The 12,585-nt window shown below is 58.6% G+C and overlaps 1 protein-coding gene across 5 annotated transcripts; it reads left to right on the plus strand.

The window, feature by feature from the left end:
* Nucleotides 1–1,687: 1,687 nt before the first annotated feature.
* Nucleotides 1,688–12,152, plus strand: UNC93B1 (unc-93 homolog B1, TLR signaling regulator). Of its 5 annotated transcripts, none has more exons than XM_045893144.3 (11): nucleotides 1,689–1,869; nucleotides 2,047–2,188; nucleotides 2,708–2,861; nucleotides 5,772–5,933; nucleotides 6,147–6,279; nucleotides 6,585–6,702; nucleotides 7,306–7,430; nucleotides 7,941–8,123; nucleotides 8,583–8,856; nucleotides 10,552–10,670; nucleotides 11,408–12,152. In XM_045893144.3, exons 1-11 carry the CDS (start codon nucleotides 1,774–1,776, stop codon nucleotides 11,747–11,749), a joined length of 1,848 nt encoding a protein of 615 aa, XP_045749100.2. In that variant the 5' UTR covers nucleotides 1,689–1,773; the 3' UTR covers nucleotides 11,750–12,152. The 5 variants fall into 5 exon arrangements, with proteins under 5 accessions (XP_064432152.1, XP_045749100.2, XP_045749101.2 ...); XM_045893145.3 differs by having other exon boundaries at nucleotides 1,690–1,869; nucleotides 6,609–6,702; XM_064576082.1 differs by lacking the exons at nucleotides 10,552–10,670; nucleotides 11,408–12,152 and adding an exon at nucleotides 9,208–10,530 and having other exon boundaries at nucleotides 1,688–1,869.
* Nucleotides 12,153–12,585: the final 433 nt, after the last annotated feature.

Consider the following 12,585-nt stretch of genomic DNA (forward strand, 5'->3'; position numbering starts at 1 on the left):
CTAAAATAAATAAATATATAAAACCTTTAAAAAATAATACTGCAGTGACATGGGAGTGCAGATATATTTTTGATAACCCGTTTTCATTTCCTTTGGATATAAGGGATTGCTAGATCATACGGTAGTTCTATTGTGAGCTTTCGGAGGAACTCCAGACCATTCTCCAAAATGGCTGGACCAGTTTAGCATTCTACCAACAGTGCACAAGAGTCCCTTTTTCTCTACATCCTCACCAACACTTGTTATTCCTCGTCTTCTTGATTGATAGCCATTTTTACAGGTGTGGTTTTGATTTGTTTTTCTCTGATTAGTGGCACCCTTCCATGGATCTGTTGGCCATTGGGATGTCTTCTTTGGAAAAAAAATGTCTAATTCTTCTGCCCATTTTAAAATCAGAGTGTTTGGGTTTTTTTGCTGTTGAGTTGTATGAATTCTTTATAAATTTTGGAACCCCTTACCTGATATGTAGTTTACAAATATTCTCTCCCATTCTGTAGATTGCCTTTTTAAAAATTTATTTATTTATTTATTTGACAGAGAGAGACACAGCGAGAGAGCGAGCACAAGTAGGGGGAGTAGGAGAGGGAGAAGCAGGCTCCCCGCTGAGCAGGGAGCCCAGTGTGGGGCTTGATCCCTGGACCCTGGGACCATGACCTGAGCTGAAGGCAGACGCTTAACGACTGAGCCACCCAGGCGCCCCTGTAGATTGCCTTTTATTTTAACGGTTTCTTTTGCAGTGCAGAAGCTTTTAAGTTTGATGTAGTTCCACCTGTTGATTTTTTTTTCTTGTGTTCATGCTTTTGGTGTTATATCCGAAGACTCTTTCCAAGACCAATGCCAAGGAGCTTCTCCCCTGTTTTCTTCTAGGAGTTTTATGGATTCAGGTCTTATGTTTAAGCCTTTGATCCATTTCAAATTAAATTTTGTGAGGGTATAAATGGGGGGTCCAATTTCATTTTTCTGCGTGTGGTTATTCAGGTTTCCCAACACCATTTGTTGAAGAGTCTGACCTGGGAACTGTGTATTTTTAAAAGCAGTCATCCGCAGTGTTTCCAACCAGGGTGATAGCCAATGCTGGGGAGCCTCAGCTCCTGCAAGGCAAGAACTTCGTGGACTCGCTGCAGCCCAGACCCAGCGGGGAGGCTCTGGACCCGGAGGCCGGAGGTCGACCCACTGGAGTCCTCAGCCTCCCACCGCCCCTGCCAGAACTCCCACCTGTAGATGCCAAACTGAAACTGGAGGGCGCGCGGGCCGTGGGCACGGGCTGTCAAGTCCCGTGCCGTGGGAGCCCGCGGTGGGGCTACTATGGGGGCTCTTTGCTGACCTGCAAACACGCCGCATGGGGCTGGAGGTGGGGCCAGGGATGACAGTGGTAGCACTGCGGGGACCCTATTATGGGCCTGGCCCTCGTCTAAGGCTCTGCATTCATTTAGTAATCCGGCACCAGCCCTGGGAAGCGGCGCTGAGTGAGAAAACGGAGGCACAGAGAGGTGGAGCGAATTCCCCAAGTCGCAAAGCCAGGAAGCGGCTGCGTGAAGATTCGAACTCACGTCTCCGGTCCCTGAGGCCGGGTCGGGGCGGCACCGGGCCACGCGGCCACGCCCCCCCCGCGCGCGCCCGGACGCCCTGGACACGCCCCTCGCGAGGGGGCGGCCCGCGGGGCGGGGCGGCGCGGGGCGGGGCGGGGCCCGGTCCCGGCCGCCGGGAGGAAGTGCCCCGCGGGCTGCTCACACGCGCGGCGGCCGCCGCCAGTGCTCCCGCGGCGGTCGGGCCATGGAGGCGGTGCCGCCGCTCTACCGGGTGGCGGGGACCGCGGGGCCGCAGGGAGATGAGGATCGGCTCGGGGTCCCCGACGGGCCCGGGGCTCCGGTGAGCGGGGACGGGTCTGCGAAGGGGTGCGAGGACGCGGAGGGGGGGGCCTCCCCGGCGGGGGTGCGAGGCAGCCCCGGGGCTGGGCCGGGGCGGCGGCGGGGGCAGGGCCCGGGGCCTCCCGGGCGGGAGTGCGACGGCCGCTGCCCGGGTGCGAGCGCCGTGCGTGCCCCGCAGCTGGACGAGCTGGTGGGCGCGTACCCCAACTACAACGAGGAGGAGGAGGAGCGCCGCTACTACCGCCGCAAGCGCCTCGGCGTGCTCAAGAACGTGCTGGCGGCCAGCGCGGGCGGCACGCTCACCTACGGCGTCTACCTGGGTAGGCGGCCCCGCGGGCTCCCGCGCCGGGGGCCACGGCTCCGCGCCGCGGCCGCGCTCCCGGGCCCCGGTCAGGGAAGGAGAAACCTTCGGGGCCAGTTGGCCTCCCTTCCTCTTTCACTTCCCCAAAGGCCGCCTCGCAGCTGCAGCTGTGGCCCCGCCACACGGAGGTGGGGTCCCCGTGCCGCGTCCCTGGTTCGCAGCCAGAGCCCTCGTGAGCGTGTGGGCAGGACTGGGCGCCCGGGGCAGGTGTGCGGCCTTCCAGATCTGGAGCGCTGCCCGTGAGGGAGAATGAGAGAGAGAGAGAGAGAGAGAGAGAGATTGGGGGGGGGGGGTTCTGGATTCACTGGCTGTCAGGACGCTTGGCCCAGTCCGGGCAGCCCTCTCTGTCCTCATGGGCGTTGGAATCGGGGACTCCTTTGGCGACCGGAGCTCCCTTCAAGCTCGTGGCTAGCCCCCGTTCTGTCGTTCTGTCGCCGCCTGAGTTAGGCTGCCCCCGTCATGCCCTCCCTATTCCCAGGCCTCCTGCAGATGCAGCTGATCCTGCACTACGATGAGACCTACCGCGAGGTGAAGTATGGCAACATGGGGCTGCCCGACATTGACAGCAAGATGCTGATGGGCATCAACGTGACGCCCATCGCTGCTTTGCTCTACACACCTGTGCTCATCAGGTGCGCTGCTGCTGTCCCCAGCAGGGCTGGGCCGTCACCCAGATGTTGAAGGGGTGCAAGGGCTGTTGGCCCATGGTGTTCTTGGGGGCAGGGAGCTGGGGAGAGGCCTTGCCTACCTGGAGGGGTGAGAGAGAAGGAGAGAACCTGGGTTTGGGGAAGGAAGCAGGAGCTTCACCGGAGGGCACCTTTGACACCACAGAAGTTCACTCCGGCTCCTTCCCTCAGCTTGCCTCACGTGGCATTAACTGCTTTGCGCCCTCCTCCGTGGCCTGGAGCTACAGTGAGTGACCTTTGGGCTCAGGGCTGGGGAATCTCTGGAGAAAATATGATCAGCCAACAAGGCCCAGGCACCAAGCCTGGCCTCACCAGCTGTGGTCAGCGTTGAGGGACATTTCTCACTGAAGAGGCAGGGCTGGGTGCCCCAGAGGGTTTACCCTGGACTGGAGCCTTGGAGGCATCTGGTCCAGCCTCCTGACCGGTGCAAAACTCCCCCCCACAAACACCCTCCCCACCAGGAGGTAGGTCTCTGCTCAGACGAGACCCAGAGACTAGCAGACAAGTTAGATGGGTTTTAGTTTCTCTATCTTAAACCAAAAACCAAACAAACAAGAAACAAACAAACCCTCCAAACCCAAAAAACTCAAAACTCCTTTAACATAATTGTATAAACAGCATTAGAATCACAACTAGAGGGCGCCTGGGTGGCTCAGTCATTAAGCGTCTGCCTTCTGCTCAGGTCATGATCCCAGGGTCCTGGGATGGAGTCCCACATCGGGCTCCCTGCTCGGCAGGAAGCCTGCTTCTCCCTCTCCCACTCCCCCTGCTTGTGTTCCTGCTCTCGCTATTTCTCTCTCTGTCAAATAAATAAATAAAATCTTTAAAAAAAAAAAAAAAAGAATCACAACTAGAATCAGAAAAAAGAAAATCCTTCCCAAGCCCGCCAGTAAATCAGCTGTTTTGTTGTCCCCCCCGCACAGATGGGTAACGTTTATGTCCTTGTCACCAGAGCGTGTGCAACATTCACTTTTACTTTCTTTCCTTTCATGACACACATCTTGGCCTGCTCCTCCATCTTCACGCTGAGGACTTTATGAGGGTAGCACCCTCTGCCGAGATGGGGGCACCCAACCGTGCCTCAGAGTTGGACATTCAGCTCCCTCTCCTTTTTGCACATTCACTTTGTATTTGTAGCTCTTTCTTCTTTTTTTAAAAAAATATTTTATTTATTTATTTGAGAGAGAGAGAGAGCATGAGCATGGGGAGAGATAGAGGGAGGGGGAAAGGGAGAAGCAGACTCCCCACTAAGTGCCCAGTGGGACGCGGGGCTCGAGCCCAGGACCCTGAGATCATGAACCGAGCCGAAGTCAGATGCTTAACTGACTGAGCCACCCAGGTGCCCCTAGCTCTTTCCTTCTTAAAAAAAAAAAAAAAAAATTGCAATGACGAATTTCTAGCAGTGGCCTTAGCAGAGTAGAGGTATATGAAAGGTTTTTTGGCTCTTAAGACATATCACTATTTTTTTTTTAAAGATTTTATTTATTTGACAGAGAAAGACACAGCGAGAGAGGGAACACACGGGGAGTGGGAGAGGGAGAAGCAGACCCCCTGCCGAGCAGGGAGCCCGATGCGGGACTCGATCCCGGGACTCCAGGATCATGACCTGAGCCGAAGGCAGTCGCTTAACCAACTGAGCCACCCAGGCGCCCAAGACATATCACTATTGATAATAACAGCTACCTCTTATTTTGCTTCCCATGTGCTGGGCACTTTGTAAATGCTACCTCATTTCCTACAATCCAAGGTAGGTGCTCTAATAGACACGGAGAAGCTGAGACATTCAGCAGCTTGCCCAGGTCCCACAGGCAGCTCCTGGCAGTCTGAAAGTTTGAGTCCCCCGCCCCAAGTTTGCCCCTTGCCCAAACTACCGGGCTAATTTTCTAAAGGGCTATGCCAGTCTGCATGACCATGGGCCATGTGCATCATTTTTTAAACCACAGCCTCACCAGCAGTGAGTGTTAGTATTTTTACTTTTTGCTTATTTACTCCATCAAAATGTATAGTACATTTTTTGTGGCTTGCCCTCCCCCAAATAGACCAGAGTAGGCTGCCTATTTATTACATGGCAAAATATGGATAATAAAAGAACCAGGGCCCCCTGTAATAGAAGAGAAAGTAATTTTATCGGAAAATTAGGGTCATTTGGCTTTGAGCTTCCTGGAAACCAAGGCAAAGTAAGGAACTAATAAGCACCAATACTCAAAACACCCCAAAGTTCCTGGTGGTAGTTTTTAGTCTGACGAACCTCCATGCCCTGAATGGGCCCTTAGCCAGTCACTGATCAGCCACCTTTAAACACAGTGTGACCTTTCCTCGGAGTCAGCAAGGCTGTTGTCCTAGGAGCTAGTGGGGAAGAAACTTCCCACGTGAGCACAGTGGGACTGCGAGAGCAATGGGCAGGGAGGAAGAGATACTGGCCCTGTCTCCGACCCTCCAGTTCGGGCTGTGTTCCCCGGGTGCCCTGAAGTTACAACACATGAGATTGGATGGAAGAGGGGGATTGGCCAGTCAGCCCAGAACACAAATGAGGGCTGGATGTGCCCATAGACCACTGACTCATCACCCTCCCCCATATCCCCCCCTTCCTTGAAACAGCGCTGAGAGGCTGTGGTTTGGGCTCTGTGCCCACATTAAGCTGTGAAACTGAAGCGTGTAGACACAGGGCTCCCCTGAGACCACCAGCAAGGCCATATCTCTGCTACTCCATCTTAGAGCCCCTGACCCCAAGGCCAGGGATTGCTCCCCACCTCACACCAGCTCATGAGCTGGGACCTGGAGCTGGGGCCACCCTGGCTTCAGGCCACAGCAGTCTGGGTAGGCTCGTGGTGCCAGCGTCCTTCCCACTGCCCACAGGTTTTTTGGCACCAAGTGGATGATGTTCCTGGCTGTGGGCATCTATGCCCTCTTTGTCTCCACCAACTACTGGGAGCGCTACTATACACTCGTGCCCTCAGCCGTGGCCCTGGGCATGGCCATTGTGCCTCTGTGGGCCTCCATGGGCAACTACATCACCAGGTGAGCCTGGTGGGCATCAGGGCGGGAGGCTGGAGACCTGGCTGAGTCTCTGCTGCATTGCCAACCTTAGTTGGGGGACCTTGGGCAGCACTTTCTGCCTTTCGGGCCTCAGTTTCCCCATCCTTGAGACATAGCCCGTAGCCCTGGGTGCAGGAAGCAGAGACATCTGGTAGAGGTCAGACTGGGGGAAGCTTTCTCTCCTTTGTGGTCCAGGATGGCTCAAAAGTACTATGAGTACTCCCACTATAAGGAGCGGGATGAGCAGAGCCCCCAGCAACGCCCACCACGGGGCTCCCACGCGCCATATCTCCTGGTCTTCCAAGCGATCTTCTATAGCTTCTTCCATGTGAGTACCACCTATGGGGCCATTGGGGGAGGGTATTCCAGGCCCAGAACCCACACATTGGAGCCCATCCCACAGTCTTTTCATCCCTCTAATCCCACTGCCCTTTCTTGAGCCCAACCTCTGCTTATTTACCTCTAGTGACTGAGACCTCATCCCCTCCCTGTGCAGGAGAAAGTCCTCCTGCACTGGGCATTCCCTCCTGCCACGAGGCTGCCCCCAGAGGTGGGAGGGCTCCTGTTCTGCCAAGGCTGTGCCCAGACCCCTTCCAGATCATGCCTGTGCCCCCTGTCTGGTTCTGAGCCCAGCCCAAGCTGCCCTCCTGCCCACAGCTGAGCTTCGCCTGTGCCCAGCTGCCCATGATCTACTTCCTGAACCACTACCTGTATGACCTGAACCACACACTCTACAACGTGCAGAGCTGCGGTGAGTCCTCATGGGGTGGGGCCCCCAAGACCTGCTCACCTCCCCCATGCCTGCTCACCTCCCCCATTGAGTCATCCAGCAGACACTGGGCTCTTGAGAGTGCCCAGAGAGGATGCCCTTGCCCACAGGTTCAGGGCTGAGAACCTAGTGGGCAAGGCATAGGGCCCTGTAGGAGTATGCAGTTAGGACATCGGACCCAGCCTCATGGGGACAGGGTGCATCAGGGAAGGCTGCCTGGAAGAGATGCCATCTGGGCTGAGGCTTCTGGGGGCTATCTCTCAGGGCCACACATCCCCTCAGAGCTCAATCACTGCAGGGTGAATGTTTGGGGTTGGGGGGTGGACTGGCACCCCCACTGCCCCGTCCAGCCTGCAGGCACTAGAGCAGCAAGGGGCGGGGGGGCGAGGTGCTCCTCCCTTTGCTGCTCGTCCAGGCCCAGTGGCCCTCACCTCCAAACTGCTTCCCAAATGAACCCTGCCTTTGCAAGCACTGCCCTCGCCCACCACCTCTAACCCTCCCCTCCACCGGCCCACCTTGCTCCATTTCTTTGTGGTTGAGTTTACAGTGTGCTCTATTCCCCATCCCCCACCCGCCTCTCTCCAGGTACTAACAGCCAGGGCATCCTCATTGGCTTCAACAAGACCGTTCTGCGGACGTTACCACGGAGCAGAAACCTCATTGTGGTGGAGAGCGTGCTCATGGCGGTGGCCTTCCTGGCCATGCTGCTGGTGCGGCCCAGGATGGGGTGGGGCAGAGTCAATGAAGTCTGGGGACCGAGACGTGGAGCAAGGGGTGCGATCTGGGCGCATTGCTGGCAGCCTGGGCAAGGTTATGGCTTGAAGTCCTGGTCTGAGCTGGGAGCCAGGGCTGAGTCCTGGGGAGGGGTCCTGAACCTAGTGGTCAGGCTAGAGGCTCGGGCCCGAACCTGGAGTTGGAATCCCAGAGGCCAAGGGGAAGGGAGCCAAGCCTGGTCCGGGGTGGAGCTGGAGACAGGGTCTGAGAGGACTGGGCTGGGGGCGGAACCCGAGAAGCAGAATTAAGGTGTTGGGGGTCTGGGCGTGGCCTCCTCTTGGAGGCGGAGCTGGGAAGCTAGGCCGAGATCTGTGAGTGCGTCTGGGGGCGGGGCCGGGGTTGGGAGGCGGGACCCAGGGCTGTGGGTGTGTCCAGGGCGGGGCCTGGGGCGAGGGGGCCCGCCCACCCTGCCTCCCCGTCCACCCGCTCAGCTCGTGGGTCCGCAGGTGCTGGGCCTGTGCGGCGCCGCCTACCGGCCCACTGAGGAGATCGACCTGCGCAGCGTGGGCTGGGGCAACATCTTCCAGCTGCCCTTCAAGCACGTGCGCGACTTCCGCCTGCGGCACCTCGTGCCCTTCTTTATCTACAGCGGCTTCGAGGTGCTCTTTGCCTGCACTGGTCTCGCCCTGGTAAGGACAGCCTGCACAGCGTACAATACAGGACTTGCGGTTACGTTTGTATCTGGGATAAAAGATGAATAGGTTTTGAATACATGTGTAAGTATGTACAAGTGTGTCCCAGATAGTCGCCTCCCCCCTTCTTCTCTTTCCTGGCTTCCCCCACTCCTCCTCTGCCTTAGGCAACTTAGTTTAAGCTCTCTGCGCCTCAGTTTCCTTCCCTGTGAAGCAATGCCAACAACGATGCTTACTCTCGGAGGTGTTACACCACCGGGATGGGGTAACACGCATAAAGCGTGAGGTTCCAGGTGGGGTGCAGCCTTGGTATCTGGGGGCACTGTCCAAGCCTCTTCTCCCGTCTGTGCCCTCAGAACCTTCCCATGACCCTTAGAGGGAGTTAGCCCTGAGGTGGCCCAGAGAGGACAGCCTGGGCCCGCTGACCTCTAACACTCACCCTCGTCCCCCCCGCAGGGCTATGGTGTGTGCTCGGTGGGGCTCGAACGCCTGGCCTATATCCTCGTGGCTTACAGCCTGGGCGCCTCGGCCTCCTCGGTCCTGGGCCTCCTGGGGCTGTGGCTGCCCCGCACGGTGCCCCTGGTGGCTGGGGCCGGACTGCACCTGCTCCTCACTCTCGGCCTCTTTTTCTGGGCCCCCGCACCTCGGGTCCTGCAACACATTTGGATCCTCTACGTAGCAGCTGTCCTCTGGGGTGTGGGCAGTGCCCTCAATAAGACTGGCCTCAGCAGTGAGTATAGCCGTGGGCGCTGGGATGGCAGGGGACCCTGTGGCTACCCTGGGGTGGTGGGGGAGGAGCACAGACATCCCAGGGACAGACATGGGATCCCATGGCTACCCTGGGGGTCTGTTACGGTGGAGGTAGACACTCACTGACTAAGCTACCCAGGTGCCCCCAGATAGGGCCTTTCTATGGGAAAGAGCTGGGAGCAGGCATGAAGCCCCAACAGTAGTCTGCAGAGTGGCAGGGTGCACGTCCTGAGTCTGAGCTGCTGGCGCAGGGGCATTGGGAAGTAGAGCCCTGTTTGCAGAAAGGAGGGGGTGGGTCACAGTTCAGCGGTGTGATGCGCTCTGCCCACAGGTGGGCACATGCCAGGGACACACAGCTGGTACACGCAGGTGCAGCTCTTTGGGTCTTCCACATCAGCGTCTGTTCTGATGGGCCAGTGCTGTTAACAGTTTTGAACGTCACCCCTGGAGGTGTGATGTGGTGGAGGGCAGGGGCTGGCTCAGGAGACCCCATCAGACCCCCCGTCGGAGAGTCAGCCGTCTGTACTTGTCATCAGGCATGGAGCCCCACACGCCAGGCTACACTCTCTTTGCTGCTCTTCAGAGGCAGCCAGCTCTGGGTAGCATCCAGCCTGGGTAGCTCGGGTCCACGACAAGTCTGGACTTGGGCCTGGACCTGGCATCCCCTTCTGCCTGCCCAGTTCTGCTTCCTGCCTCCCCCTTGTGAACCCTGGGGGCTCCCTGTCCCTTCCCAGCAGCCCCAAGGGGTATAGTCACACTGCAAGGCCTTAGGGCAAGGATGTTAATGTCCCGAGTGAGGGGGCAATTTGCCAGGTGCTGTCTGGGCTTTGCATTAAAACCTCAGAGCACAACATATAATACGTGTCATCTCATTTTACAGGCAGGAAAACTGGCCATGGAGTTAACTTTTTTTTTTTTTAAAGATTATTTATTTATTTGAGAAAGAGATGAGATAGAGCATGAGAGGGGGGAGGGTCAGAGGGAGAAGCAGACTCCCTGCCGAGCAGGGAGCCCGATGTGGGACTCGATCCCGGGACTCCAGGATCATGACCCGAGCCGAAGGCAGTCACTTAACCAACTGAGCCACCCAGGCGCCCGCCTTGGAGTTAACTTACCCTGAGTCAACCCTAGAGCCAACATTTGAATCCTCATCTCTGTACTAATCCTCTGCACTTTACAGTCCTAAGACTAAACTGTGTCTCTGGACTCCCTGTCCACTCTTTCTTCCCACCCCAGGGAGGATTCCTTGAGAAATAGTTCAAACCTCCCAACTTCAGGTCTGATTTGCAGAAAGCTTGTTGCTGCAAGCAGTTTGCCCTCCCTGAGCCCTGGGTGAGGAGAAACAGCCTCCGAAGGCCTGGCATTATGCCCCTGCGGTCCGAGAGAGGACAGGAGATGAGTGCACATAGAGCTTTCCACTCCTGAGGCTGCACATGTTTTCTAGAACTGTACCCCCACAGCTAGGTTCCTGTTCCTGCCTCTGCTCGGCTCCCCAGGCCGCATGACTACCAGGGGGCAGGCTGGGACCTGTTCACAAGGGCTTCCTAGGCATGCCAAGGCCAAGGGCTGAGACTAGCCCAATGCTGGGCCTAGGGCGGGTGCCAGGTGGGAGATCAGCCCCTCTGGGCCCCCGATGACGCCTCTCCCCTTCCTGCCCTGTCCTGCCCGCCTGCAGCACTCTTGGGAATCTTATACGAGGACAAAGAAAGGCAAGACTTCATTTTCACCATCTACCACTGGTGGCAGGCCGTGGCCATCTTCACTGTGTACCTGGGCTCAAGCCTGCCCATGAAGGTGAGCCTGAGCGTGGTGGGAGGAGGGTCTCGGAGGCGTTAGGCACCCCACCTGCCAGCCCCTAGGCCACAGATACTTTCTGAGAGCCCACTGTAGCCTCACAGCCCCGGAAGGGTACCGCTCCCTGAGGGCTGGGTCCTAGGTCAGGCCCACTGAGTGGCCCCAAACCCAGGACCTGCTTTCCGCCTCACTGCCACGGTCCTCAGTTTACCCAGCCCTGAAGGGGTTCAAGTTTTCTCTTTCCTGGTGGGTGCCTCCCAGCCACCTTGCAGGTCGTTTGATGACCTGTTCACCAGATGTCAGCTCTGAGCTGTCCCTTCCTGGCCGGCAGGGAGCAGGCTTCCTCGTTCTCTGCTCCCACCTACTGGTGGGTCAGTTTAGCAGGTCCCCACCAGCATTTGAAAAAACGAAATAGAGGAGAGCAGGGAATATGGTGCTTAGATGTGTGTATGTATTGTTATGATGGGGAATTCTATTTGGCTGTGGGTTACGGTCAAAATCCTCGGAAAAGCATTTCTTATGGTCCCTGCGTGTCAGGGACACAGTGGTCTTAGCCCCAGTGAAGGGTGGAGCTGGGCTTTGAGCCTTACCGGTGCGGAGGGTGCGGAGCTGTCGGGACAGAAGAGGAGCTGCACGGGGAGGTGCGGGACGCGAGTGGGCCTGCCCGCCAGGGGCCGGCCCGGAAAGGCGCGGGCTCGGTGGCCGGCGGGTCGCCTGCATCCGGTCCGTGCCCGCAGGCCAAGCTGGTGGTGCTGCTGCTGACGCTGGTGGCGGCCGCGGCCTCGTACCTGTGGATGGAGCAGAAGCTGCAGCGGGGCGTGGTCCCGCGCCAGCCCCGCATCCCGCGGCCGCAGCACAAGGTGCGCGGCTACCGCTACCTGGAGGAGGACAACTCCGACGAGAGCGACGCGGAGGGCGAGCACGGCGGCGGCGGCGGCGGCGGCGGCGGCCCGGCGGACGGCGTGGAGGAGGAGGCGCCGCCCGCGGGGCCCCGGCCCGGCCCCGAGGCAGCCGGCCTCTGCCGCCGGCCCTGCCCCTACGAACAGGCCCTGGGAGGCGACGGGCCCGAGGAGCAGTGAGCCTCGGTTTACCGCGTCTCGGGGGGGGGGGCGGGGGGCGCTGTGACTCCGCCATCTTCAGGAAGGACCTTCCCCCCGGACCGCAGGTTCCAGAATGTCCCGCGGGAGCGGCCCCTCCTACGCGGTGTGGAGCTTTAAGACCCCTGGGCCCGGCCTAGGGTTGGAGACGCAGCACAGCTGACTCTCCCCCGCTCCGGGGCCACTCTCCACGACCCCTGCCCAGGTCGGAGAGGGAACGGGGTCCTCCTGCCGCAGCTCCCCCCCCCCCAGTCCCAACCCAGCGCAGCTCTCCGCGACGGGCCTCGGCAGGGCGTGTCGCGCGCTTTGCACATCCTATCCCCGCGGTCCGTCAAGGGGCACGACTTTTTATAGAAAATGAGAAATAAAGAGGTTTTGTATTATCCGACTGGGACGTGTCAGTCTGTGGGGGTAAGGAGCGCCCCGGATGTGCGCCCGCTGACCTGCTGGGCCACTGATTTCGGACCCCCTGGACCCCCCGCGGAGGGGGAGGATCCCCTAAGCCCCGCCCATCGGGCCGCCCCCTGGAAGCCCCGCCCCCACCCCACCCCTGCTTGGTTTTGCCAGTGCCACCCCCATCCCCCCGGGACACAAGCCCCTGGGTTGGCCTGCAGGGGCCGCAGCGGAGAGTGTGAGGGGGCTGCCTGTTCGATATTTCTTTATTTCTTTTAGCCGAGGAGCACTGTGGAAAATTACTGAGCACCAGGGGTGCCAGGAACTGAGATTGGTGGGCACACCCTGGGTTAGTGGAGAGCTGGCACAGAGAAAGCGCTCAACGACTGTCAGCCATCGTGTACCTATAGTGAGTCCCTCACTGG

The sequence above is a fragment of the Mirounga angustirostris genome, unplaced genomic scaffold, assembly GCF_029215605.1.
Source record: "Mirounga angustirostris isolate CCGP_5_RB_7025 unplaced genomic scaffold, mMirAng1.0.hap1 SCAF_13, whole genome shotgun sequence".
Classification (NCBI taxonomy): Eukaryota; Metazoa; Chordata; class Mammalia; order Carnivora; family Phocidae; genus Mirounga; species Mirounga angustirostris.